The sequence below is a fragment of the Camelus bactrianus genome, chromosome 9 (assembly GCF_048773025.1).
Source record: "Camelus bactrianus isolate YW-2024 breed Bactrian camel chromosome 9, ASM4877302v1, whole genome shotgun sequence".
In the NCBI taxonomy this organism is placed as follows: domain Eukaryota; kingdom Metazoa; phylum Chordata; class Mammalia; order Artiodactyla; family Camelidae; genus Camelus; species Camelus bactrianus.
In genome coordinates, this window is record NC_133547.1 from 12,834,056 (window position 1) to 12,860,442 (window position 26,387).

At 46.0% G+C, this 26,387-nt stretch overlaps 1 protein-coding gene across 1 annotated transcript; it reads right to left on the reverse strand.

The window, feature by feature from the left end:
* Positions 1-1,478: 1,478 nt before the first annotated feature.
* On the reverse strand, positions 1,479-24,596 carry SPINT2 (serine peptidase inhibitor, Kunitz type 2). The gene is made up of 7 exons (XM_074369744.1): positions 24,129-24,596; positions 8,428-8,598; positions 5,962-6,021; positions 4,591-4,644; positions 3,850-4,011; positions 3,463-3,501; positions 1,479-2,133 (listed from the first exon to the last, which is right to left on the reverse strand). Exons 1-7 carry the CDS (start codon positions 24,232-24,234, stop codon positions 1,967-1,969), a joined length of 759 nt encoding a protein of 252 aa, XP_074225845.1. The 5' UTR covers positions 24,235-24,596; the 3' UTR covers positions 1,479-1,966.
* Between the last annotated feature and the right edge of the window lie 1,791 nt (positions 24,597-26,387).

Here is a 26,387-nt window from a genome sequence, read left to right on the forward strand (position 1 = left end):
CACCAACTATTGAGGAGAAATGAGGACACAGGTTGGTGGGCAGAGGCAGACACCACATCTATGATCTCATGTGACCCTCACATCCACCCATCTTACAGGTGAGGAAACCAGAGGCTCAAAGGAGTTAAGTGACCCACCTGCTGTTGCACAGCTGGAGAGTGGTGGGTGGGGAGTCTCCTCCCAATGCCTAGGCCCACTTTCCCTGGACCACAGGCTCTTCCAGAGCACTGGGAGTCCCAATTTGTCTGAGATACAGCAAGTAGGTTTCACCTGCTCACCAACTTGGCAGGGAGAATGCCAGAGTCCGTGAGCAACGTCTACCATGGACCACAGAGGCTGGGAGGAAGTGGATAAGGTATTTGCCCAACTGCTTCTAGAACAGATTTCTAAGCCCTAACAGATACAAGTCTTTCCCCCAACGTACAGGCATTCCTGAGATACTGAGTTCGTTCCAGACTATCATGAGGAAGCAAATATCACAATATAGCGAGTCACAAGTACTTTTTAGATTTCCCAGTGCATGTAACAGTTATGTTTATACTATACTATAGTCTACTAAGAAAGCAACTGCATTATATCTAAAAAAAAACCCCAATGTATATACCTTAATTAAACAATACTTTATTGCTGAAAAATGCTAACCATCACCTGACAATGCAGGGTTGCCACAAACCTTCAATTTGTAAAATTTAAAAATGTAGCACCTGCGAAGCACAGTAAAATAAGGTGCGCCTGTAGAGAATGTGGCCTTTTGACCAGAAGGGATTTCCATGAAGGTCAAGGAAAGGAGGGCTTATTGTCTTTTTATTCCAAGAGGCCAAAGCAACACCTGAAACTATCATGTCAGATTGCATGGGGCCCACAGCCTGGCCCAGCACCTCCACCCACTCCCGGGCTGGGGCCCAGCCTTCTGAGTCACTGAGGCGGGTAGAGGTCCCAGGGCACCTGCCTGACCCCTTGGGTTGCCCAGATGCTGCTCCGTGTTTTAGGAGTACATGTTTGGAAGAAGAGCGAGGAGAAAAAGGGCTTTGAGAGCCTAAAGACAGGCAGGGAACATCTACAGGTAGGCAGCAGAACTAGGACTAAGCTTGGTGGTACCCTGTTCCCATTTCAATAAAGGGACATGTGGAAGGCCTGAGGAAGATGGCAGAGCTGCAGGGAAACTTGAAAATCATGAGTGCCAAAGTGGATCAATTAAAAAAAAAAGTTAGTACGGTGTGACCAGAATTTTTAAAAAGTGAAATAGAATAAAAACAATCAGAGCTTACCACAGGTGGGAAGGCTAAATGTTATTGGTGAAACTTTATGGGCACTCAGCTGTAATGAAAGATGTATTTCATTCAAAAAGATCTGAAAGATGCTTTTTTTTTTTTTTAAGGAGTTCATTTCTAGAAAGGGGCATCTCATGTAGTGTCCTGTGGTAATTATGGTAGAGTTTAAATTAGCAGTCCTATAAAGAAAGAAAGCACATGCTGAAATTTATTTTAAAAGGGAAGGCCCTTTTTATTAAACTTGTACATCTTACTTTCTTCCTTTCAGAATCCTAATAAAAAACTTATGCTTCTGCTTACTTAAAAAAAAAAAAAAAACAAAGGAAACTATTAAAGCATCACTTTTGTGATGGGAAAGGAGACAATAAGATTCAACATATGTGAAGAAAACTATACCTGGTGCCAAGAAATAAATCGAAGAGGAGCTGACTCCAGTCGAGGGCCAGACCACCTGCAATGCATGCACCCCTTATCTAAGAGGATTTCCAAAGCAAACCCACCCCAGGAGACCAGGGAGCAAGCCCTCTTACCTTGTGAAGTAACAAACAAACCAAAAACTCTAATGATCGCACAAATACAAATCAATCACTCAATTTGAAAAAGTACACATGCATTCGACACTTGTCTCCCCTCCCTTCCCAGGTTCTCTTCATCAACAGCGGGTGGAGGAGGGCAGCCCCTTAGAGACAGGGTGTTCACAGGACATAAGTGTTCTTCACCAGGTGCTCTTTGTCGTCCCCGGAACTCCAGACGGTGCGGAGGGTGCGCTCCTGGTTCCTCCGTGCCACCCTGATCAGGCAGACTACGGAGGCTCCCAGCAAGAGGATCAGGACCATCACGAACAGCCCTGCCAGGACCACCACTGCAGATGAGAGAGAGGCCTCAGAACCAGCAGAATGAGGCAGGCAGCAGCCAGAGTGTCCAGGTGGGCTCAGGGTGAAGACCAGCAGCTCTTGGACCAGGTGTCCCCCCGACCCCAATCTGGGAGTCTGGAGAACTGGCACTGCCTGCCAGAAAGTCATCAAGGAGAGTCCCTACAGTCCTGAGAAGCAGGTTCCTGAAAAAAGGAGGCACTATGCTACGTGCACACAGAGAAGCTATTTGTATTCCTTTTTTTTTTTTTTTTTTTGACCAGAAACTCTCCACTTCAACTCTCTCTTTCCCTACCACCTCTCAGGGGATTCAGGCCAAAAGATGCACACTAGGATGTAAAAAGCATACCCCCTTCCCTTGCCCCGACCAGCCACAGAGAAAGATGTGGCCCTGCAGGTGGCTGGGGTGGTACCTGTGGAATGAGGGAAGGGAGACAAGAGGTATTGGAAGCAGGGCCAAGAGGGGACGCTCATGCTCCTAATTACCCAAGTAAATTTAACAGTGGTTGCCCCAGTGCAGTCCCACTGGTCAGTTACTATGCTTTTTTTTTCAGGTGTGGATCCATCGAAGGAATGTAGCCTCCTGTGGCAGCTACCTGGCTCCCTCTCCCCGCTTGGCTGCAGAAGTGGACAGCATCAATCCCCTCTCCATCTCCAACCCTCCAGACCCCCATGCCTGGGCAAACCAGGTTCCAGCTTCATTCCTCTTCTAAAGCAGAGCAGACACATAGGTCAGGCCTGGGCTCCTTAACAGGGAAACAGGTGGAAAGAGGCCAAACCAGTGTGGCAGGTCTTTTGTGCAAACACTACCATCCATGCATGACTCAGGCTCAGAATCAGAAACAAAAGCGAGAAAAGGCCCAGCCTCCTTGTCAGACCAGACTGCTCAGGGACAACAGCACAGACTAGGGCCACACTCCGCCCACACACAGTAAGGGCTCGCCATCTTAATTCATGTCACCCATGACCAACTTTGTACACCCCTCAGCAGCAAAGCTCCCCCCAAACCTGGAGACAGTCTCAGGCCCATGTAGAGCAGGTCCCTGCACAGCCAAAACAGTAGAGTGTGTCCTCTAGTCACCCCCAGGCTGCCTGGGCAGAGACAGCCTCACCCCTAACCCCTGTTTATGTACACTGTATGGTGGGACAAACATCCACATGTTCCAAGCTGCCTAGCCATACTCGTGCAGAAACATGAACTTTCTACCAAAAAGATGTTTACAGTGAAGGATGATGTGTCCAAGACAACATGAGCCTGCAAAAATACAGCCAAAGCTTAGTCAAGGAAGGCAGGTAGAGGTGGGTAAAAGGCTGTTTACCTTTAGTGCCGTGGGGCAGGGCAGGATACAACTGCTTGCCTGGAAGAAAACACACAACCCCGAGGTCAGCTCTCAGGCTTCCTCCCTTAGAGCTGCTCACGCCCAAGGATTCCCCTCAGCCCTGTGCCTTCACAGGGGCTCTTTCTGAGCAATTTCTTCCAGCTTTTCTGAGGGTCTTGAGGCCTTGCCACCTGGTGGGGATCTAGGACACATCTGCCCAACAGCCAGTGCCAAAGCCCACCCTTTACTCACTAGGAAGCCAGAGAAAGGTAGAGCCAATGACAGCATTTCTAAGTCCTTCATCTTAGGGATGGGGAAATGGAGCCCTCTTGGGAGGGCTCATTCGCCCAAGGTTGTTTCCTGGATTTAGGAATCAGGCAGACTCACCGAAGCAGCGCTGCATGCACTCCTCCTTGGAGGGGTAGCTGTTTTTATTGCCCCGGCACCCTCCGTAGATGAAGTTATCACAAGAGTTCTTCTCGGCATTAAAGTACCAGCGTGGGAAGGCTGCACGGCAAGGCCCAGTGACCGCCTCAGCAGTGCAGTATTCTGGGAGTGAGACAGCCCAAGGAGTACAAATGAGTGGGGCCCAGGAGAGGTGAACTGAGCTAGAATGCTGCTGAGCAGCCACATGGCTGCCTGCCAATGGAGGAGACATCACTGCTATAGAAACTTGTCGATTACAGACGTGGCCAGTCTGGCCCACATTTTCAGGTATCTTTCTCTTTATAGCCAAACTAAACTGTTATGGAGGTTCCTCTGCATCAGGCACTCTTGTAGGCACTTTACACGTGTTAAGTTGGTCTCTGAAAGGTCTGAACTAGGCCCCTCATTTCATACTCAGGGGCTCTGAGGCAGAGCTATACAGTAAGCTGCCCACAGCACACAGCTGGTGGGAGGCAGAGCCTGCACACCAGGCTGCCTTGTAAGCACAAGCTTCCTGAGGGCATGCTGTGGCACTTCCTGCTTCCTGCCACCCGGGGCATCCTCATGAGTCCTACCACCTGGGAAAGGCCGGGAAGCCTCGCTCTACAATGTCCTTAATGGAAATCTTCAAGTGTGTCTCAATTCCCAGCTAAGTAAGGAAACACATTTTATCCATATGTGAATATTTCTTAAAAGTTATACCTTCATAGTTGAAAATATCATCGGAGGGGTCATTGGAATCCTGATTTCTGGGAGCTGAAACACAAACATCCATGTCAGGGAGGCTGGGATGGACACAGGACACATGGCCTAGCCAGGGCTGAGTGTAAAAGGGCCCACTCTGATACCTGGAAGGAAAGGAGTGGAGCCCCCCTCCATGGGCAGCTTTGCTCCATCAGCTCCCAGTCCTAATGGGCTCTACTGCACACACGGACTGAATACTGGATGGGGAGTCCTGCCTGTCACTTCAGGGGTTGCTATGGAATCTAATCCCAGCCATAGTTTCTGGGGTGATGAGGAAGACCAGAGGTATTCACTCTCTGGCACAGGGAGGAGGCCCCTTATTCTCTTAGGGAAATTGTCTTCTGAAACAGGATGAAAACCAGAACTATTATGCTGGTACCTCATGGCTCTGGATGACTTTGCAGAGGCAGCTCGAGAATAAACGGTGAACCCAGGGAAAGCAATGGCCAGGACGGGCACAGGATTCCTAGCCTGGCAAAACTGGAAAGTGACTCTACCCTAACTCTCAGCATTCTGCAAGTCGGCCGACCACTGAGCTAATAAATGCTCACTCTCATGTGGGCACTGATGGCAAAGGACTAGAGCCAAGGCTGCAATCAATGCATGGCCACTGGCTGACTACGGGCCATCCTCAAATGGGGTAGGGGCAGATTCCCTCCCTCCACAGCAGGTCTCGCCCAGCAGAACCCACTGCCTGGGGACTAGCCTTTGAGAACGCTGGGCTGGGCTTGCTAGTACATCTGGACCACTCACCCCAGGCTCCTGATGCAAAGTCCTTTAAGCATAAAGGAGGAATGGGGCAGCTGCTGTCAGCACTACAAAGCAAGCTAACACAAAGCTCGAGATCAAGGACTGCAGTGGGAATTGGAGGCAGGGGTGGCAGAGGACAGAGGACTCAGCACAGGGAGGGAGACGACAAGGACAACAGGAAGCAAAGGAGACAAAACAGGCAAGGAGGTGGGACAGGGCAGCGAAGACAGCACAGCAGGAGAGGCCAGGGGACTTGAGGCCAGCCCAAAGAGAAGGAAGGGGCCTGAGCCCACCTGACAGCAACCACAATCCCGTCCCCCAGGAGGAAGCTGAGGTCAGCCAGGAAGCTCTGTTGAATCCCTCAGCCCTCTTGTCTGCTGGACAATATGAACTCCCCAGTATAAGGAGGCCGGCAAGAAGCCAGAAGCTGGCAGCCCAGGCAGAGCCCCCATCTGCCAATTCTGAGTAAATAGTACCAGGAGATGGAGGCCCTTATACAACTCCCAAAGTACAGATGTCCTTTCATAGTTACCCATCTGGATGGCCCTCATTCCATCCTGGGTCTTTTTAAGAACCTACCACTTGGGACAGAGGAATCTGCTCCATTCCTGCTGGTGGCTGGACCATCAATGGTGTTCTCTACAAGGGGACAAATAAACAACACAGTGAGAAAGCGTACATCCAAGACTGCTGATGAGACAAAGCAAGCTGCGTCCCTGAGCAGGCTTGGTCCTGTGTGCCTCTCACAGCGATTCCCATTTCTCCTTTATGTGGGCCCTTCAATGCACACGCTGGACCACAAGCCCACCAGAACTTGGAAAATAAGGAACCAAGACTGCCTTGTGGGCTAAACTTTAAGATCAACCAGCTTGGGAATCAGAGCAAAGACATGTGAAATGACTTTATAAAAAGACAGAATGGCTTCCAGGGCCAAATAACCTGGCAAACTGTATTAACTCGCCTAATGAATTGAAAAGTGAAGGGGGTGCCCAGCAGTGTGAATGTACTTAATGCCACTAAAATGTACACTTAAAAATGGTTAAAATGGCAAATTTTATGTTATGTATATTTTATCTCACACACACAAAGTTAAAGGGGTGGGGTGGAGAGGTTAGCCAGTTAAGGAAGTGCAAAAAAGGTGGTGCTGGCAAGGTCCAGGAGGGTGGGACCCTCCCCTATGGAGAGGTGTGGGGCTGGTCTAACCTGACACCATTAAACATTTCTATCACAAACCAACTCTCCTAGTTCTGCCTCTTTCCTCATCAAGCAATCTTCTGGGAATCTGGCTGAGAGATTTGCCTACATGGACTAAAGGTGTAGGCACAGAGATGTAAGTGTCTGGTCTTTCAGTGATTCTGGTTCTCATTATAATTAATTAATTAATTATTAATAAATAAACTGGCATTCTCGTTATCATCTGGCTCCCCAGAGCCTGCCTGCCTGGGGGAGAATATGCTGCCAAAGACTCCAGTGACGAGCTGCCCTGGCAGCTTCAGCTCCTCACAGGCTCACAAGAGAACGCCTCACGAGCCGTGCAGTGGAGCCAGGCTCGGGTGCCAGCAAATGAGCCTTCTGAGACCTCGAGGCTGGGGCCAGACTGGCTGACTTCTAGGGAGACAGCTGTCTGCCTTCTCCCAGCAAAACACAACACCCCGTGGCCCCTTGTAGAGACATTCTGTCCTAAGGCCCACTGTCCACTGCTTGTGTTCTTACAACTTTCTCCCTGAGAAACCAAGGAGTAACCAGAATGGCATGTACATCTGCTACTGTCAACTTTTGATTGGGAAAAGACAGAAAAGGTGGCAAAAATATCTCCCCTTAATTCCTCCCCCGACACTGGATCATAGCTGATGACAGAAAACTACGTACAACAAATGGTATTTTTTTCAGTCACCATGTGGTGAGGTTGCCAGTTACCCCCCTCAAAAGATGAGGGACCCACCTGTACGATCCAAAATCAACACCAGCCACCTCAGCTCTCCAAACACTTGTTGAGCGCCTGCTGGGCACCAGGTATACAAAAATCAATAAAATGTTCCTCAAGGCACCGAGTCACTGCCGGGCTTGTATGCCTGCGCATTATGTTTAAAACTCAGGTCACAGCTAAAGCCACTGTTGTTTTCCTCTCTTTACACATGACTTTAATAAGCTTATCTGACTTCTGAATGCAGAGCTCAAATCCAAGAGAGAGTTAATATGTGAGGAGATATTAAAACTCGACAAGCATGCAGGGCCCATCTCTGGGCACAGAGGACACCAGCACATCCCGACACAGAATCATAATCCAGAGTCCTAACACTGATGCCAAGCCATCAGGAGAGGATGCATCAATGTAACAATGCTAAGAAAATCATCAATGAAAATCTTTAACAGTTTGGCTGGCCAAATCCTTGGGTCTCTGAACACTTGGGAGGAATCAGGCCCCAGAAAGCCAACATCTCATTGCCATCAGGTCTCAAGGAGTTCCCCAAGGCTCTGTTCAGAGCCAGTGTATACTGCTGTGGGGCTTTAGGTTTTTATTTCAACTGGGAGGCTCTCAGGGTCAATATTATCTTGATTCCACAGAATCCTCCCCTAGTGAGGGCTGGGAGAAGGATGGATTCCAGGAAGTATGTTCTATTTTTAACGTGATTTGTAATTTGGCTGGCTGGGTGACCTCCTCAAGTCATTTAACTCAGAGGTAAAAAGAACCCAAATGCCCAGGAAGCAAGGCGGCAACCCGTCTGAGGGGACCTGGAGGACTCTGCTCATGCCAGGTCTGGCGTGGGACTTGCACTCACTAGTGGGAGAAAGGAAGTCGAGGAGAAGATGCAGTCCTCCCCCGGCTCCAGTCTGTGGCCTACTCTGCCCTTTCTGGGAAGAGGAGGGAGCGTACCGCCGTGAAACCACTGTGTGGGTGACATACACACTGTGCCTGTTTCTTCTGCTTTTTAAAATACCTCCCAGGTTCAGCCATGAGGAACTAATGAAAAGCAAAAGGCATTTACATCCCAATTAATAAACTGCCTCTAGATAATAAAACTTCCCCAACTAGCACTGTCTTACCTGTGACACCAGCACATTTTGCAAGACACTCCTCCTTGGTCATATAATTATTGTCATTCCCTTCACAGCCTCCATACACAAACTGCTGGCAGGATCTGTCAGTGACATTGTACCACCACCTAGGGATGGCGGCCCGGCATCTTCCCACTATCTTTGAAACTTGGCAAAATTCTAAAACACAACGAAACAGAGACCAATTAGCTTGGCAGGGCAATCCTGGAAAGAGAGAACATGCACAGACCTATAGGAGGTGGCCCACAGTTTTCCAGAGCCTTAAGATCTAGCACTAAGTTCCAGTGAGCTGTGTCTAAAGTGTCACCATCAGGCCTCCTTAGCGATTCCCTCCTCATACAGGAAAGAAACGCAACATCTAACAACAAAGATACCAACCGACCCAACTAAATTGAAATTCAGTTGCATGTTGATTTTGTCCCTGCCCTCATTATCAAAGACATACACATCCAGCATAGAAATAAGGCTTTCAAAGGCAACAGAACAGTCTGTAGGATCCTTTTGGATATGTGCCTGTCTCCCCAGACCAAGGGGAGCTTAGCACTGAAAGGCCAGAGCCGGCGATGTCAGGTCAGGAAGAAAGTACTGGTGCTCTTAGCAGCCCCCAGAAGGACCTTTCTGAAACTTCCCTGTCCACTCTCTGCCAGGGTAGGCCACTTCATAGTCAAATTACCACAAGCACCTCAGAAAGAAGCTCCCTAATGCTAGCTCTCCCCACTGCCAAACCTCCAAAGGCAACTCAGGTCACTCCTTTGCTCCAGTGTGGATAATGGCTCCTATCTGAGCAAACCAATATGGGCCTAGGTTTCAAAGTGTCCCAAAATCTGGCCCCACTCTAGTACACGGGAAACAGAACAACTATGTTATAAAATTCCAGCCAGATACATCTGCATGCAGAAGGCCTTTCTCTTTAAAAAGGACAGATACACAAATACTAGAGGTATCACCTGCACTAGAATGAGACTTTCGCCAGGAAACCAACTGGAAAAGGGAGTAACCTGACCATGTGATTCAGCGTCTGCTCTGCACCACCATATCACCCCTCCTGGGACCACAAGTCCACATCACCTCTCTATACTCTGGCCTCCATGGATCTCTGCCTTCTGGCACAAGGGCATTCCAATCTGCGTGGGGCCTAGCACAGGGTGCTTGGTAAACATTTCAAATAAAAACATCCCAGGGCCTTACACGTGGTTATATGCTGTCATTTACTCCTCCTTAGTTGTTTTCATGTTTGCTAGGTTTACCTCACCAACTAGGGGATGCCTTTTGAAAGCAGAGGGCAGAATTTGTGCTTCTCTTGTGTCTCCCCAAATACATCACAATGATGGGCATGAAAACAAATGTCCACAAAACATCTATCTATGGACAAAAAGTTTGGTACTATGCAAAATAAACAAACACCCCCAAGGAACTCCCACACACACCAATAAATCACAGGTAACTAGTACAGCAAAAAAAGCACACTCTAAAGTAAAAAATTCTCTTGTTAATTTGAAAGCAACCATCAGTTAAATCACCAGTTAAAAGTACCTTATCTGGACACTTCATATGAATGCAATCATACAATATGTCCAGGAAAGGCAAAGCAACAGAGACAGGAAGTAGATTAGTGTTGGCCTGGAACGGGGGGGGGGGGGGGGGGGGGAGTGACTGCAAATTGGCATAGGGATGGATCTTTTGGGGATGGTGGAAATGTTCTAAAATTGGAATGTGGGGATGGTTGTACAACTCTGTAAATGTACCAAAAGTCATTGGATTGTATGCTTAAAACAACTGATTTTATGTATGAAAATATTTAATAAATCAGTTTTTTTTTTAATAGGGGTAACTTTCGTCCGTATAACACATCAACAAGAACCAGCTGGGTGTGCACCTGGAGCAGGGACTTTGTACTATGTGCCAAAGGTCACAAAACATACACAATCAACAAGGCCCAGGGAAGACATGGCAAGAGAGGAGTCCTCTGGTGTGTGATTCTGTCCAACCCACACCACTGTCAAATGCCAGAGGCAGCATTGCTAGCAACAAGACAAGATGGAGAGGACCCACACAGGATCCACTTACGACCTCAAACTGAAAACATCATCAAGGCAAGGAGTGCCCAATGCTCCTGAGGTGGAACAGCCCATCCAACGCCCTGCCAAGCTGAGAACGCTGGGGATCACTGACTCCTTTGTGGCCTTGCTTCCTGAACAGCTTCAGGTACAGCCTTTTTTTAACAAGAAAATCTGAGGGAGGAACTGTACACTTTAAATGGGTCAACTGTATGGAATGTGAATTATGTCTCAATTGAAACAAACACCTGAGAGGGGCCAAACGAAGCTCAAGGCAGCCAGATGGGAACCGCCAAATACCACAGCAGAGAATGCAGCAGGGCGATCATGGTATAAAGGGTGAGAATTCAGTGGCTTTTCAGAAGCAAGAGTGCCAGATACACACTCTGTGCAGGTATAGAAGCCTGAGGGTGTATAAAGAGGAAGAGGGAAAAAGCTTATCTAGGGATGGATGGCAGTTACCTTGGTGAAGTCAACACTGCCCAGAAACTGGCCCTTATCTTTATGGGCTCAGACAAATACTCTGAGTGCCTCTGCGCTCATGGGGCATGAGGATGCTGATCCCTGCTAACAAAGTGCACAAGAGGATACTGAGGAATTAACTGTCAAGCAGGCTGGATGTGTACGCTATCCAGCATACTGCCTCAGAAAGCAAGGTGAAATGGAGCAGGTCACTTGGAGTCAGAGTAAGGAAGTTTTCTGTGGGATTTCTTGTGAATGTCCTCTCTATCGGAGCCTACCAGGCAGACTACAGTGCTTCAGTCAAGAGAGCTCGGTCAAGGTCTGCCTCTGGAATACTTCCTTCCTGACTGCCACTGCTGACCACTGCTTGCTCCTCATTGGAACATCCTTCCTGCAGATGTGATGGGCCCCTTCATCACAAATCCTGTGGGCCTGGGAGGCCACTCTGTCTCGAACAGCTGCTCACATCTGCTCTTAGTGATCACACACTGATCTCATAGCTTAAGTTTCAGAAGCAGCCTTATTTTCAGGTCCCTTGATAAGCGTAAAAGAGCTCTAAGTAGTAGGTTAGTTGGCCAAAGCTAGGTTCAATTAAGATGAAATTTAACCACACCCTTACTGTGTCAAGACAGTCCTCTCTGTGAGTGTGGAGGCTCCCTGTCAAATGGAGAAAAGTCTCATTTTGTTACATGCTTCTACTAACTAAATTGCTTTTAAGCCTCTATGATTCAAATTTTTACGCTCTAGGCTTATGAGAGTGAACTCATGAAAAAGGATTTTGTTTTAGTTTGCTTGTTTCAAGGGAGAGAATGTTTCTTTAGGAAACACAGGCCACATATTCTTCACCTCACTCCACATAACATCAATGCATTTCTTCTTTTGTTGTTCTCCAAAACATTTGTACAAAAAGCCAGAAATACTTTAGTATGTAAGATGGCTTCCATGACTTATCTATCACCTTCCTTAAAAAAAAAACTTAAAGAAAATAAAATACCATACTTTGGTAGACACAGCTTAAAATCAAAATGAACCAAAATGCAGAGTATGATTTATTTCTTGACACCTCATTTTACTGCCTTCACTAAGCCTGACGTGAGGCACATTATGTGCACTATTTCTAATAGTCACAAAACTGTGAATCATGCAGTAACAACCCCCTTTTACAAAAGTGAGGACCCTGAGGTTTGGGTGGGTTAAGCTAAGCAAACAGCAGTGCTGGATTTGAATTCATATTGGTCTGATCAGTGAGCTCCAGCATAAACATAACAACCCCTTGGATGGAAAGAAAGAAAAACCCACCACAGTGACAGGCAGGAAAAACATTCCTCAAGGATTCATCAGAACTAGAGGGCTCACCAAGGCCAAGCCCTCTGCTGGGTCTGTTTACAGTCACACTCAGTGACAGTCACTGACAGCACCACACCAAAGAACTGGCCGAGGCTGAGGGGGACTTGGCTGGACAATTTTCAGGAAGTTGTTCCTTAATAAATAATTATTATTAAGAGATGACAAAATTATATATCGGTCTTGGAATAGTTTTGGGAAATAACCATGAAAATATGTTTCAAGTCCTATTTGTATGCTCACAAATGTTAGTGCAAAATTAAATGCATCCTATAAGTTTTCAAAACGCAGAGTAAGGAAAACAGGGAAAAAGCTGAAGGGCACCAAATTTGGTACAATCGCTTCAGAATACGTAAAAATGCAATTCCTGCCTTTAGGAAACAGTAACATTTTTTTCTCTTGGATAAGCATTAGAAATGGTTAAATTCATATATTATCTGACATATGAACCTAAATTACAAAACCCTGGCAGGTGTTTTGAACATCAGCTATTACAAAATAGCCAAACAGACTGGTCTTTGTTATAGAAAACAGGTTTCTCTGGTTCTGAAGTCACTAGAGGTTTACCAAAACCAGCCACTGCCTCAGACAACTTCACTCTGTACGTAGTTAGCTGGAATGATCTGCTGCCACCTTCTAACAGGGCCACCACAGAAATGTTAAGCTCTCAGGCACTAACTTTATAGGTTTAAGAAGATGGCATCTAATCATTCTCCAAACATGCACAACTGTAGCAGCGTCTATTGAAAAGTTAAATGAAATGTTTAAAATATTATGAAAAGTACAGAAAATACCTTAAAATGGGTGTATCTACTCCGCTTTATCAAATTCTAACATTTTAAAGGACCAAAACATGATAGAGCCAAAACCTCACGTCAGTCCCACCTGTTCTGTCTCCTCCAAATTAACAAGTACCTTGCACTTAGTGTTTTCTTTTAATCATGTTTTTACACCAATTCAGAGTAAGTTTTTAAAACAAGCAAAAATAACTCTCCTAGGATTCTAGTCTACACTTTTTATTCTCATGGGTCCTAAAAACTAAACACCAATTTCTTGCCTCACTGTATCCTAAGAAAGCCCTGGATCATCTCACAAGCTGGAGCCACTCATCGAATGGTCCTCCTCCTCCTTCTCCATCTGTTTTCTCTAGAGCAAAGGTCAGTAAACTTTTTAATGACAGGCCAAATAGTAAACAGGCAGTATAGTGCAAAATCATGCAAAACAATGGGGAAAATTATGACTGTTTCATGATCTTTAAAATTCTTTGCTAAAACATTAAAAACCGTGGGTTATAAACATACAGAATAATTAAAATAAAATGAATATTTATTTAGTGCATTTTAAGTGAAAACATTAGAAACTTGAGAATTGAAGTGCTTAATCTTCTTTGTAAATAACTAAATAAATTACCAAGACTAATCTGAACAGTGCTTGTGAAGGTCTTTGTCATATATTTATGATACAGAGCAAGCATCTTTTCAGTTCACCTTAGTGGTTCGGATCACCTTCTAGGTTTGGATCAGCTTCCAATATTTTATCCTTTGCCCTTTCAGTGCCACAGAATTGCTCTGAGAGTTGCTTGACTCTGTAGGTTTTTGCCAGTGTCCATGGGAACATCAGCCTTTTTGTTACAACCACTTTCCTCATTTCTATGGATAAGCTCCTCTAGCTGCATATCAGTCTCTGATGGTGGCAGTGCCAGCACTCCCACAGTGAGCTCATTCTTCTATCTCCATTTATATGCAATTTGAATTTCACTTCCAGCGTTTTCTCTTTGCTGCACTTTCGTCTTTTTTGGCCATTCTCTTCTATCGATCAACCATTTTTGTAAACTGTCACATGCATGGGGAAACAAGAAGGCAACACAACTACATGCTTTGCTGTGTGTGTATGAACCGAATCGCACATGTGCAGTGACCAATCACCATGCGTATGTGTGATTTAAGTGATTTGTGACTTAAGGGCTAGAAGCTGAAACTTGGTCTGTACTCAAGTATTCACAGTTAATATACTGTAGTAACTGAAAACTGTGCATGTGGAAAATCATGCAAAGCAAGAATTTGCTTTTATTACAGGCTTCATACATGAAAGCAGCCAGAGGTAATGACCAAGGCTGTCATTCCAGTAAAACTTCCTTTCATGTAATTTTTATGTCTTAAAATATTCTTTTGAAGGGGAGGGTATAGCTCAGTGGTAGAGAGCAGGCTTAGCATGCATGAGGTCCTGGGTTGAATCCCCTGCATTTCTGTTAAAAATAAATATATATTAAATATATAAATATAATTAGTAAACCTAATTACCTCCACACACAAAAAATATGTCTTTAATTTTTTTCAACCATTAAAAAATGCAAAAACCATACTCAGCTTGCAGGCCACATGTAGGCAGTGACCGCAAGCTGCAGTTCGCCAATCATTTCTTTAAAGAATGTTTATAAAAACACCCTGCTCAGATTTTCCACCCCCATCATGTTGCATAACTCAGAAAGTCCTATATGTGTGGTCAGAAACTATCACATAGACTCCTAGGGCTCACATTTCTTATAACAACACTGACCACACACTCCTCAGGTTTTATTCTTTGCTAAAAACACTGCAGCACACCCTTCCACCACTAAAAACAGCTCTACTCTTTTCATTAAAACCACTTAGAATTCTAAGGATAATGGGCAAAGGGAAATGATTTGCTGCAATAATCCTCAGATGGCTGAAAATACTATCTGACAGACACACAAAAATAAGAGTAGAGTTCACTCCTCAGTATCAAAAAGCAAACAAGGAAGAGTCAATTAATTGAAGAGTTTCAAAGAACAGGGGTAACTATTACCACATCCACAAGGGTCTGGTGTGCACAGTTTAAAAAAGCTGAAAATTCACCACTAGAACACCATGTTCATGCTAGTGAAATAACTTGTGAGATATCCACATAATCGAATACTCAAGAGTTGTTAAAAACAGGCAAGTGTGTATGTACTGGTATAGAAAAGTGTCCAAGACTAAGAAAGAAAAAAAGCAAAAGAATGGCTTAAATATTATGCTCCCTTTTTAAACTTTTAATTTAGACACATGTATGAATCTAGCTTTAGGGAAAGAGACTATAGGAGGATGAGGCTTTTCCACGGTTCCTTTAGTACAATCTGAGAATTCTAATCTTACAAATACATTTTAATTTTTTTAAGGGCTTTATCTGGATAGTGGATTATGGTCATCCCTTTTGTTTGCTTAAATTTTTCAGTCAAAATACTGTAAACTACCTGGTAAATAAAACTGAATGTACTAAATTCCCTAGTATCTTGAGCAATACTAAGCAATAAGTATTTGGTGAATAGCTAATCTATGTAAGTAGCATAATCATATAATTTACCCTCAAGATCAAGACACTTTAGAGTGAAAATAGTTAAGACACTGGGACATATGGTGGCATAAACTGGAACCCTTCAAGGTAAACTGAGCTGAGTAGCCATCCTACATAGAAGGCACTCACTGTGAACGTGGTCCTTGCCCTGTAGGCACTCACAATTAAGTTAGAGCCACAAGACTGGCTTGGATAGAAGAAAAAAAAAATCACACAAAGTAAAGTATTATAATTACACCCTAAATTCAAAGGGTTTGTAAGCCATACAAGGTACAAAGGAAATGAGCAAAGATTCTAGTATAGGGGAGTGACAATAAGGAAGAGTCATTTAGCAAAAGTGTGTAGGGTAGAATAGAGGAAGATGTTCTAGCAAAGGACCAGTGTGTGCAGGAATCCCTGGCTGCCTCTCACTAGCCCGGTATTGGGATGGGAATGGAAGGCAGCTTTCCTAACCTCCCTGCACATGCACTTCATAACAAGAAAACAATAAATGCAACAAAAAAGGTATAAACTTCACAATAAAGCTGGAAAATGTATAAACCTGATCGATATTCTTCAATTCAGCAAGCCCCATATTCTGATTTAGGTGTGGCTAATTAAAAAACCGTAGATTTCAGAGGCTTGGAGTATCTATATCAGACTATTAGGAGCTTAGGAAGATAAGGCAAAGCTCTGATTGTGGACCCATCATATCTGCAACATAATCAGAAATACGTATTTAGTCCCTGCTCCTGTTCCCCTTCCTAATTTAGAGCTCCTAAAACCCTTGTAATTTCCTGAGTGCTGGAGCGTCTGCTATCCTAATATTTGTTCTTTGACTTGGGTTTCTGACAGAAGAACTAAAACCCTGGCAATATCTGGAGGGATAAGACTGTCTTTTTGTATGCTAATGATATAACCAGTGTCTTGGGTGGGAGGACCTAGAAAGCTTCTGGATGGGGGTTGGTTGTCAGAAAAACCAAGGCAAGATGAAAGGGCTGGAACTTTCAGCCCCACCCATTATCCTCCAGGGAGTGGGGAGGGATGGGATATTGAGTTAATAATCATGCCTACGTGATGAATCTTCCATAAAATACCCCAACCAAAGGCATGAGGAGAGCTCCTGAGTAGGTGAACACATCCATGTGCCAGGAGGATGGCTCACCCCAAACTCCACAGGGACAGAAGCTCCTACGCTGGGGACCCTTCCATACCTCTGTCTTCATCTGGCTGCTGTTCATTTGTAATCCTTTATAATAAACTGGTAAACATGTTTCCCTGAGTTCTGTGAGCCATTCTAAGCAAATTATTGAACTGGAGGGGGTTGTGGGAACCCTTGATTTATATAGCAGGTTGGTCAGAATGACAGGTGACTTGTGACTGGCATCTGAGTGGGGGAGGAGCAGCCTTGTGGGAATGAGACCTTAACCTGCAGGATCTGTGCTCACCAGATGCAGTTAGTGTCAGAACTGAGTTAAACTGTCAGACACCCTAATCCACCCAATCTGTGTCTGCAGAGAATGGCCTGATGTGGAAAAACCCACATATCTGGAATCGGAAATATTCTGTAGTAAACAGGAATTTTCTCTTTAAAATCCCTTTAGGTTAAAGTAAAAGCTGAGAATGTTAGCAAGAGAACTAATTTGAAGACATTATAAATGCAACTCAGCCCAGGTTGCAGTAAAGGCCTCTCTGTGTGATTTATATCCATTCTGGATCTAGTTAGTATAAAAGGGGTTTTTTTTTGACAAGTTTGCTAGCAAAATGACCCCTTTTGTGACATCTAGACTTTCGTTTCCTGCTGTGGAATGCACCATTCATTAATCTTGAGGCTATCTTGACAATGGCTTGTTTGGGATTGCTCAATGTCTTGAAATCACTGGTAAGTAATAAAGTGGGGAAATTCAGTTGGCTTTCCCTCCATGGGCCCCGATGAGATAAATTCTGTGGACCTGCAGATGCATTTCTTAAAAACAACTCAAATGCAAGGGACTTCTTGGACACACAGATCAATATCATTAAGAGTGTTGTGAGGATTAAAGGATTTTTTTCATTCTATTGTAAGTGCTTAAAACATTTGGCACAAAGCTTTAAATAAATAGTAGATACTATATTTTTATGAAGACCAGACTAATGCAGGAACAGTGGGAATGAAGTCAAAGAGGATGACAAATTTCACTACAGAGTCCAACTGAATGTGGTGACTGACAGGATATAGGGAATACTGAAAACCAAAAGCACAAACTCAAGCCAATGAGTTGATCAAACTAACTCAACCATCACTCCTTCCCTTTTTCTGCTGTACAACCACCTGCCATGGCTGAAGATACAGAATTCCTTAACTTCACCTACAGTAAGGCAATGGTAGACTATCACATAGATCAAAGTCCTGCAACACCACAATATCAGGAGATTAAGAGGTTAGAGATGGGAAGATAAGAAAAATTATGGCTTGGCTACCCATTTGGACTTCAAGTTACCTTTTCCTTAAGGAATGAGAGAATCTTCAAGTTTTCTGTGAGTGAGAGGTACTGAAGATCAGGAATGTGTTCAAAGTTAATTCTACCATGCCAAATTCCAAAGTTGACATTTATTTCATAATCAGTCTTATTTCAAGGTGATCTATAAATCCACCTATTCTGGTTAGCTGGATAGGTTCTACATACTTGAGGGCTTCTGTTTCTACTACAGAAAGCTACTAATTACCCATGTCCTCTAGTTTCAGGTGTCTGGAAGTTGTCATTAGGATAAGTAACTCAGAAACTTTAAAATAACCCCTAGGTATGTATGAGGAAAGAACATTTACAATGACAAATCCAACTTAAATTATAAGGCTCATAAAATCTTGGTGTTTTAGATATAAAATCTTGGCATTTTAGATATAAAATATTTAGACATAAAGGTTTACATTCCATAAACTGTCGGCACAAGGCAAACCACCACTGCTACCCACTGTCACCTCATATTCATCACTCAAGTGGGACTATAAATTCTACCCTTACCAAAATCCATAACTAGAATTATAGAAATCCATCTGAATAATTTGGAAGGAAACAAGCAGTTTCAAAGTCTTTCATGGAATTGTCTGTTAATTCACATTCAGGGGCTCTTAACCTTTTTTGAAATATAGAACTTTTTCAGAAATTGATGAAAGCTAATGGACCCTCTCCCTAAAGCAATGTTTCTCAATCTTTTTCTCACTCTCCCTAAGGTGGCTTTTTAGACTATTTTTCCTAATCAGCCCATTAAATTTCAATACCACAGACATACTGTATATCTGTGTGGCCCTGTAGGAGGTCACAAACTATTGTAATATCTAATATTTTTTCATCATCCCCCCACCTCCACAAGAACATGCCCTACCCTCTAAATGACCAACTCTGGGACACACACAAAGCACCACATATGAACTCAGGGATTTCAAATTAAGGGGCTTCTAAAGCCAGGAACCCAGGACTCTGTTGGTGAGATCCATCTCAAACATTCGCCCTCACCTCTAAAATGGCTTCCCAATAACGAAAAATGTGCTTCAAATAAACTTGAAGGTTAAGTAGTTCCTGGGCCTCAGCATCCAAGTTCCAGAATTCCTTCATAAGGAGTTTTCAAAAAGACCTCATCAGAAACAACACGTGAAATGACATTTGTGACTAGGAACACAGAAGGATGTCCATAATCCAGACACTAGTGCTTCTGGGGGTCATCTGTGAATTCCTCATTAGTCATGTGACCAGTGGACCACCAAGGCCTCTTGGGGTTAAGTCATTTCAGTGTGACCCCTTCAGGGTTCTCTCCTATCTCACACGAATCAAAGGCTACCTCATTACTTATTGCTCTCACTCTCAGAATAGGGCAAACACAGGTTTGGTTGACTAGCCAACTACCTGGAGGCCAGCCTGAGTGTTGCAAATGACTCTGAGGGTAGGTAAAATGAGAAACAGGTAGGGGGGTTGGGTGAAAGAGAAATCTGTTTTATCACAGGCTGAGCTCTCAAATGCCGACCTGGGCCAGGGAATATTTCTACTGGCAAGGGTCCACTTTCCCTTAGTGTACCTAAAGGCAAGCCCCTTAACGTTCTTTAGGGGACTGGCACTATTTGGGTCTCAAAGGCCATGTTTTCAGTACTAAGCACACAAACCTTACCTTACATTTCCTTATAGCACTCATCCCCAAATATTTATTCACTGTTCATTTTTGGGTTTTTGTATTGTTTTCCTCTTATTACACTATAACTGCCATGGATGGGGTGGGGGGTGTCATCTGTTTCCTTCAGTGCTTTGCTTCCAGGGTCTAAAACTGTGCCTGGCACTTGGTAGGTGCTCAATAAATATGTGTTGAATAACTCAGTGATAAATATTTCAAACTGTCCTGGAACCAAACTGTCTTGCCTGCAATTAAAACAAACGCCTCTCCTGTGAAGGACAAGGATACAAGATGCTGCCTTAGAGAACTCCCAGCTGATCACCAACACCAGCTACACTTCCACTCTTATCTGTCATCGTCTCTTTGACCACTCAATTTACCACTATCCATAGAGGTGAGGAGAAGAGAAAGGAATGATGACTAATAACATGCTTATTGGACATCTGCTGGAAAGTTCAGTCTTTCAGTCAGAGTTCTGGGGAAACTAATTAACCCAGGCGGGTTGATGCAAATGGACGATCACTTGAAAGTGTGGTGGAGGCTCTCACACAAATGCTGCCGCACTTGTCTCCAGTGGAAATTCCCAAGAACAATCAACAAAGGACTATGAGCCAAGGAACCATTAACACAAGTTATGATGCCCAAGGCCTGGCCGAAGTTACTGGCAGCAGGAACTACACTTAACTGACTGCTCCCGAAAGGAATTTTTGAGGTTCTATTCTGAAAAGGAATATATTACCCTGAAAAAGAATATATTATCTGCCCTCATATTCATCAAAATTATGTATTTGGGAGGCACTCCAAATACTAGGACTTATCACCTGAGAAGAGAAAAAAAAATGCACATTTGTGGCCACCTGAAAGGGTGTTCCCTAACAACAATAACATACATACACACAGTCACCGCACTGTACAATTTATAAGGAGCTATTATATTTTACTTACCTCTATTTACTAAATGGGGCATATACTTAACATGGGAGTCGTTAGAAAATACAGAGGGCAGGCCAAGTGAATAAACACAGACTGAGAAAGATGTCCTTTCCAAAAGAAGCACTCAGCACCAGCCCATGGGTACTATGTGGGAACACTGGCCTGGTGCTGCCAGATCTTCATATCTTTCAGGCAAAGCCAAAAATCACAATTTTCCATAAAAAATTTTCAATTCTAGAAACTGTACAAGTCACCTAAAGCCTGTTTGAGGCCTTGTGGGAACAGCCAGTCTGTAATCTCTACATGCATCCATGGTGGAGTGGAACTCTCCCTGAACGCTAGGAACACCCGGAGCAGTATCAGCTTTCCCCCACCTCCCTCTGAAGATGTCTGGAGTCAGGACACTGTGCCAAGCCTCCAAGTGTCCACTACATCCCTCACCCCTCCCTTTCTGCCCTCCACCACCCAGTGCCTCACCAACACTGTCAGTCTCGAGACCACACGACTCTCCTATCACTTGCTTATGACTATATCAGCCCCAGACTCCTGAGTCGCCCTTCATCCCCATACATCCTGTTTTGTTGCCATCTCCCTTCCCCCAACTCCTGGAGTCTCTGGTACTTATGACCTATCTTAAGCAAAACCTTTCATTCCCTCAATCTCTTCTCCGAACATTCTTGCCACTTTCTTACTCTAACTGAACCCAGCTCTCTGCTGAGGATATAGCTTCTTTTGGGCCCTTCCAGGTGAGTGCTGCTTCTACATCAGTCTCCCTCCACTCTCTCAACATCTGACAAATTTCGTCATCAGAGTAAATGTACCCCACCTGTGACTTATCTGCAGCCCCAGATCACTACTCCTCACTTCATGATTTTAGCTGCTGGCTCACGCTCACTCTCACTGCTGCTCCTGTCATCATTCTTGGGGATTTCCAGATCCAGGTAATTGACCCTCCAACCATCCTGGCCTCTTGGTTCCTAGACTTCCTCTCCTTCAGTGATCCTGTCCTCCCCTCAGAAGCTCCCTTCCACGGTCACACCTAGGCCTTTGTCTCAATAACTGCAGCCTCCTCAGAACCTCAGTTTCATGCATCTCACTCACTGCCCACTGCATCCTATCTTTCTAGTTCATTCCCTTCAAAACCTCAACTCCAACAATCCACTGGTCCTACCACCTTTACACCACCTCTCAGCCCCGTCATGTCTTCACACAGACTATTCTTTGACAGACCATTATGATCTCCCTCTTATACACATTCATTACGCACTCTCCCCCACCTCCACCATACTCATCTGGAGGTACTTGTGCAGCTGTGTGTGGCTGCAGAAACACCTCAACTCTTAGTGGATGACCTTGCTACCAGAGAAAAACCAAAGCAATCAGAAGGGGCAGAGAGAGAGAGAGAATCAAAACAACCTCCTACCTCAAATTAAGCTGTTGAAAGCTTTCAAACAAACAGAACTTCAGATAAGCAAGGGCATTAGTTTACCCAGCCAGACAGGAGTACTTCTGAAAGGTCAGTAGGTCCAGCCAGCTGCAGCAGCCGACAAAGCCATTGGGAACAGAGACGACCTCTGCAGCAAGACCCAGCTCTGTCACTACTGTGTGACCTTAGGCAAGATCTGTAACTTCACCACCACACCAGGTTGTTTCAAGGATTAAATAATGCATACGAGCTCAGGGTAAGCAATAGATGTTATCCCCAAACTCAGTTTTGATAAAATCCGAGGCCACGTAACTGGAAGGTACATCCTAACACAACTTCTTCCTCTAAAAAAGCCCAGAAGGGCTGACAAATTCCAGTTCAGATTGCAAGAATGATTAACACCTGCATTCTTAATTGCCGGTCCTCTGGAGCTGAGTCTCTCCCCACTGGCTCTTGTTTTTTGCTTTACCTTCCCCACTGGCTCTTGACAGCCCCTCTCCCACTGTGACTCATTTTTCCCTCTCTGCCTCAGACATAGGGAAATTAAATCTTCAGAAATCACCACTGGTGATATCTTGGTGCAGACATATCCAACTTTCTCTCTTTCCATCTAATATGCTGGCCTATAAAGCCACCTGGCTCCTGCCTACTTCTCCAACCCCACATTCTCCTCCAATTCCACGCCCCCAACACCTTCCGACTCCAGCCATGCTGGTTGTATTTTCCTCGAATACCACCAAGCTTGTTCCAGCCTCAAGGCCTTCATACTTCATTACTTCCAACTGGACACTAGTCCTCAAGGTCTCCATGTTGCTGCCACCTGCTCATTCTTCATGATAGAGGTCAGATGTCACCCTCCTCAGAGAGCCCTCCCCTGACCACCTGAACTAAAGTGGCCCCCATCATCTTACCTCATCCCTGTTGTCTACTTCACCCTGTTCAATTACATCTTAGTAATTTAATACTGTGGTGAGTGCTCATTATTTAAATGTTTACTCACTGTCTCTGTCTACCCCACTAGAATATAAGCTCCGTACATGCAGGGACCTGGCCTGTCTGAGTCACAACTGTTATCACCGCTGCCAGCACTGTCCCTGACACATAGCAGGGGCTCAATAAGTTTTGCTGAATCAATGAATTCTTCCTTCAAGAGTGTTATTTTCAAAGCCTGCTTGTGCTTAGACGTCTGAAGCAGTTAAGGTTAGACCAACACTTATTCAAAATGACCTTTCCGGCCAAACTTCCTTACACTGTAGAGGTTTAAATTGGGCCTTATCCTCCACCAGCCTCTAACGACCAGTCCAAAGAATCCAAGCCCAGCTTCTCAATGCCAATATTCTTATAAGGGGCTCCCACCCTTGCACCGTGACAAAGTGCCCCCCAATACTTCTGCTTTTCTTCGCCTTCCTTTGGGTATCCACCTTTCTCCTGGGAGGCGCTCTACTGCATATGAACCAGAAAGGTTTCTCAGGAGGCCGCTGTCCAATTTCCAAAGGTGGGGGAGGGGTGAGGGCCTCCTCCCTGAGGCTAAAACTGCCACCAAGTCACCTAATCCAAGCCCCGCCTTCTGAGGCAGTTCTCCCAGGACTTTCTTGGGCCCCGGAACTTTCCGCTGCCAGGAAGAGGCTGGTCTTCAGTTTGGCCCCTCACCCACTTCCTGCCACAGGAACGGTCAAAGCCACTCCTTCTAGGTCAACAGCCCTAGTCCCCTCCCTCCCCCTCAGGAAACTTTTCCCAGCCCGGCTCCTCTGTCTGTCCTCCCTCCCAGGGGCTCCCAAATCTCCTTCTCAAGGTTCAACCTCCCAGGGCTGGCTCCACGACACCCTCTAAGCGTCACCAAGTCGCTCCCAACTTCCTCCCCCGCCAAGTCTCCTCGCTCAGACCGTGCCCAGGCCCCCACGGACCCCAACTTACACCCCCGACTCTGCCCCTAACGCCCCTTCTTCGGCCTCTCGGCCCTCCACTCCTCCCGGGAGACCCGCCCCGAACCTCACCGTGGACGCCACGTTCTCCATCGGCCGCCTCAGCCCCAGAGAGGAGCAGCGATGCCAGCAGGGCGAGGAGAGCCCAGCACCGCTTCGGCCCACACAGCTGCGCCATGACGGGCTCCACCCGGCCGCCCAGGCAAGGCCGCGAGCTGCCAGCCGTTGGGGTCTCGCGATCGGGTGCGGGAAGACCCTTCCCGCGCACGCGCACGGGAGCGCCTCGCGCTCAGGTGCGGGCGTTCGCAGAAGGGTCCGCGAGGTGCTGCGCTGGCTCTCGCCACAGAGGAGGTGCCCGGGAAGCCCCTTTCTCGGACCTTAGGTGTGCGGTCACCCTGCCTCTTTTGCCCACGATGCTTCAGTCCGCTCCTCGCTCGCCCCCGACTCTCCCCCAGTTCAGAACCCCGCTACACCCACAAACGCTTGGCGGGCGCTTGAGGCAATGGCGGCCGCCGGGAAGCAGCCACCGAAGGTGGATGGCCAGGGAGGGGGCGGGGCGCACCTGGCGAGTCGGGGTGTGTAGAGCGCAGGCGCAGGGAGCAGGCACCTGAGCGGCCCTCCTCCTCCCAGAGCGCACCTGGGCCCGCCCTTGGCGCTGGGGTAAGGGGGCGGGGCTTGCGTTGGCTCCGCTCCGGGTAGGACTTTAGCCCGAGAGGAGGCGCTCTCCCGCTGAGCCCCGGGGCTCCTGCTGCCCTTGCTTTGGAGCTAGATCACTAGGTACGAGCACTTTTCGCGCGTGGACTGGGCCTCAGGGTGAGAGGAGAGGACGCAGTCGTGCTCTTATTGGAAACTTGTGGTTTTTGCCCGCCTCGCCTCAGCCTTCCGTTGAGGGCCAGGGATTAGTTCCTAAATTCAGCGTTCACTGAGCGCCTCCTCGGAGTGTTGCAGGAAATCCAGCGGTGACCACGCCAGAGTAGTCCCTGCGTCACCAGACAGAAACCGACCAGAGTAGTGATGACAAAAGCATAGGGCAGAGTGATTAGGGATGTGATGTGGGAAGCACAGTCTGAGTGATCAGGGGCTGGGGGTGGTGCAAGACCTGGGAGCCCAGATAAGTTCCCCATTCAGCCTGAGAGAGGTTCACAGAGGGCTTCCCAGAGAAGGTAATAGAGCCATGAATGAACAAGAGCCCCACATCCTGCGTCCACGGTTCCCAGTCCTGAGGTGAAGACAAATACTTCACCAGGCAAGAATAGATGTCAGGGCTGTGATGGGGAAGCACACGTAGAGTAATCAGGCCTGAAAGGAGTGAAACCCAGAGGAGGCATCTCAGCAGCTTGGGGGCCAGGGCAGGCTTCCTGAAAGAGGGATGTATGAGCTGAATCCCGAAAGAGGGGTGCATTAGGGCAGGCATAAAAGCAGAGGATGACCAACAGGATGACTTAAGTGCAGTATTATTGAAAATACCCAACAATGCTATGAAGCAAATGGATGATTGGGGGCTGGGATGGAAAATAACAGAGGACTGGGAGGTGGGGGAGGTGGTTTTGATAATGAACCCTGAAGGATAAATAGGGCTGACGGACAGACATTCCAAACAAACAACAAATGCAGAAGTCCTGGAGCAAGAAAGACATCAGTGCATTATTGGAGCCAGGGCCACCCCCTCTACTCAGACTCCCTCCTGACCTACTAATATGTGAAGAGCCTTAACTGGGTTATCAGAATGGTGTTTACCTTAAACAAAGTTTTATGCCCACCATCTTCTTTTATCTGCGTTGAGGACCTGGGACTCAAGGTCAAGAGTCTGAAATGTGAGGCCAGAGTTCTCTTCAGCATCTGAACCCCTTACCCCTACCCCATCCCACTAAAACCCAGGCTTGAGCTGAAAAACAGAACTGCAGTGAGAGCTGAGGCTGGAGAGGAGGCACAGGCCTGTTGATTCATTCACACATCTGTTCGTTCATTCCGCACATTCTTTGAGCACCCACTGTGAACCAAGTACTGTTGTAAATGCTGGAGAAGATACAACAGTGAACAAAGCAAAATTCCTGGCCTGTTGAAACTCACTTTCTAGTGTTGAGAACAGTGAGGAATCTAGCATATCTGACACTGAAACCAAGCCCTAAACCGAGTTCATGTTTATGATTAACCTCTCTATCCAAAACTTTATTCCCTTTCTTGTCCCGCCCCTGTTTCCCTCAGGACAGAAGAGCATCAAAGAAAAGGCAGGGCTGAAACTGAGCAGGACTCTGTAGGGCCCTCCCAGGTCCAAAAGTCCTCTGTTTATTGTTTGTAGACAAAGGCTCCTAGGTCTTCCCTGAGTTCTAA

Bases quoted from the DNA above. Each gene is read 5' to 3' on its own strand.
- SPINT2 (XM_074369744.1), bottom strand. From the start codon at position 24,234: ATGGCGCAGCTGTGTGGGCCGAAGCGGTGCTGGGCTCTCCTCGCCCTG. The intron at 4,012-4,590 runs GTATAACTTTTA...TCTCACTCCCAG, and splicing joins TGATATTTTCAACTATGAAG to AATACTGCACTGCTGAGGCG. The intron at 2,134-3,462 runs GTAAACAGCCTT...TCTCATCTGCAG, and splicing joins CCTGCCCCACGGCACTAAAG to TGGTGGTCCTGGCAGGGCTG.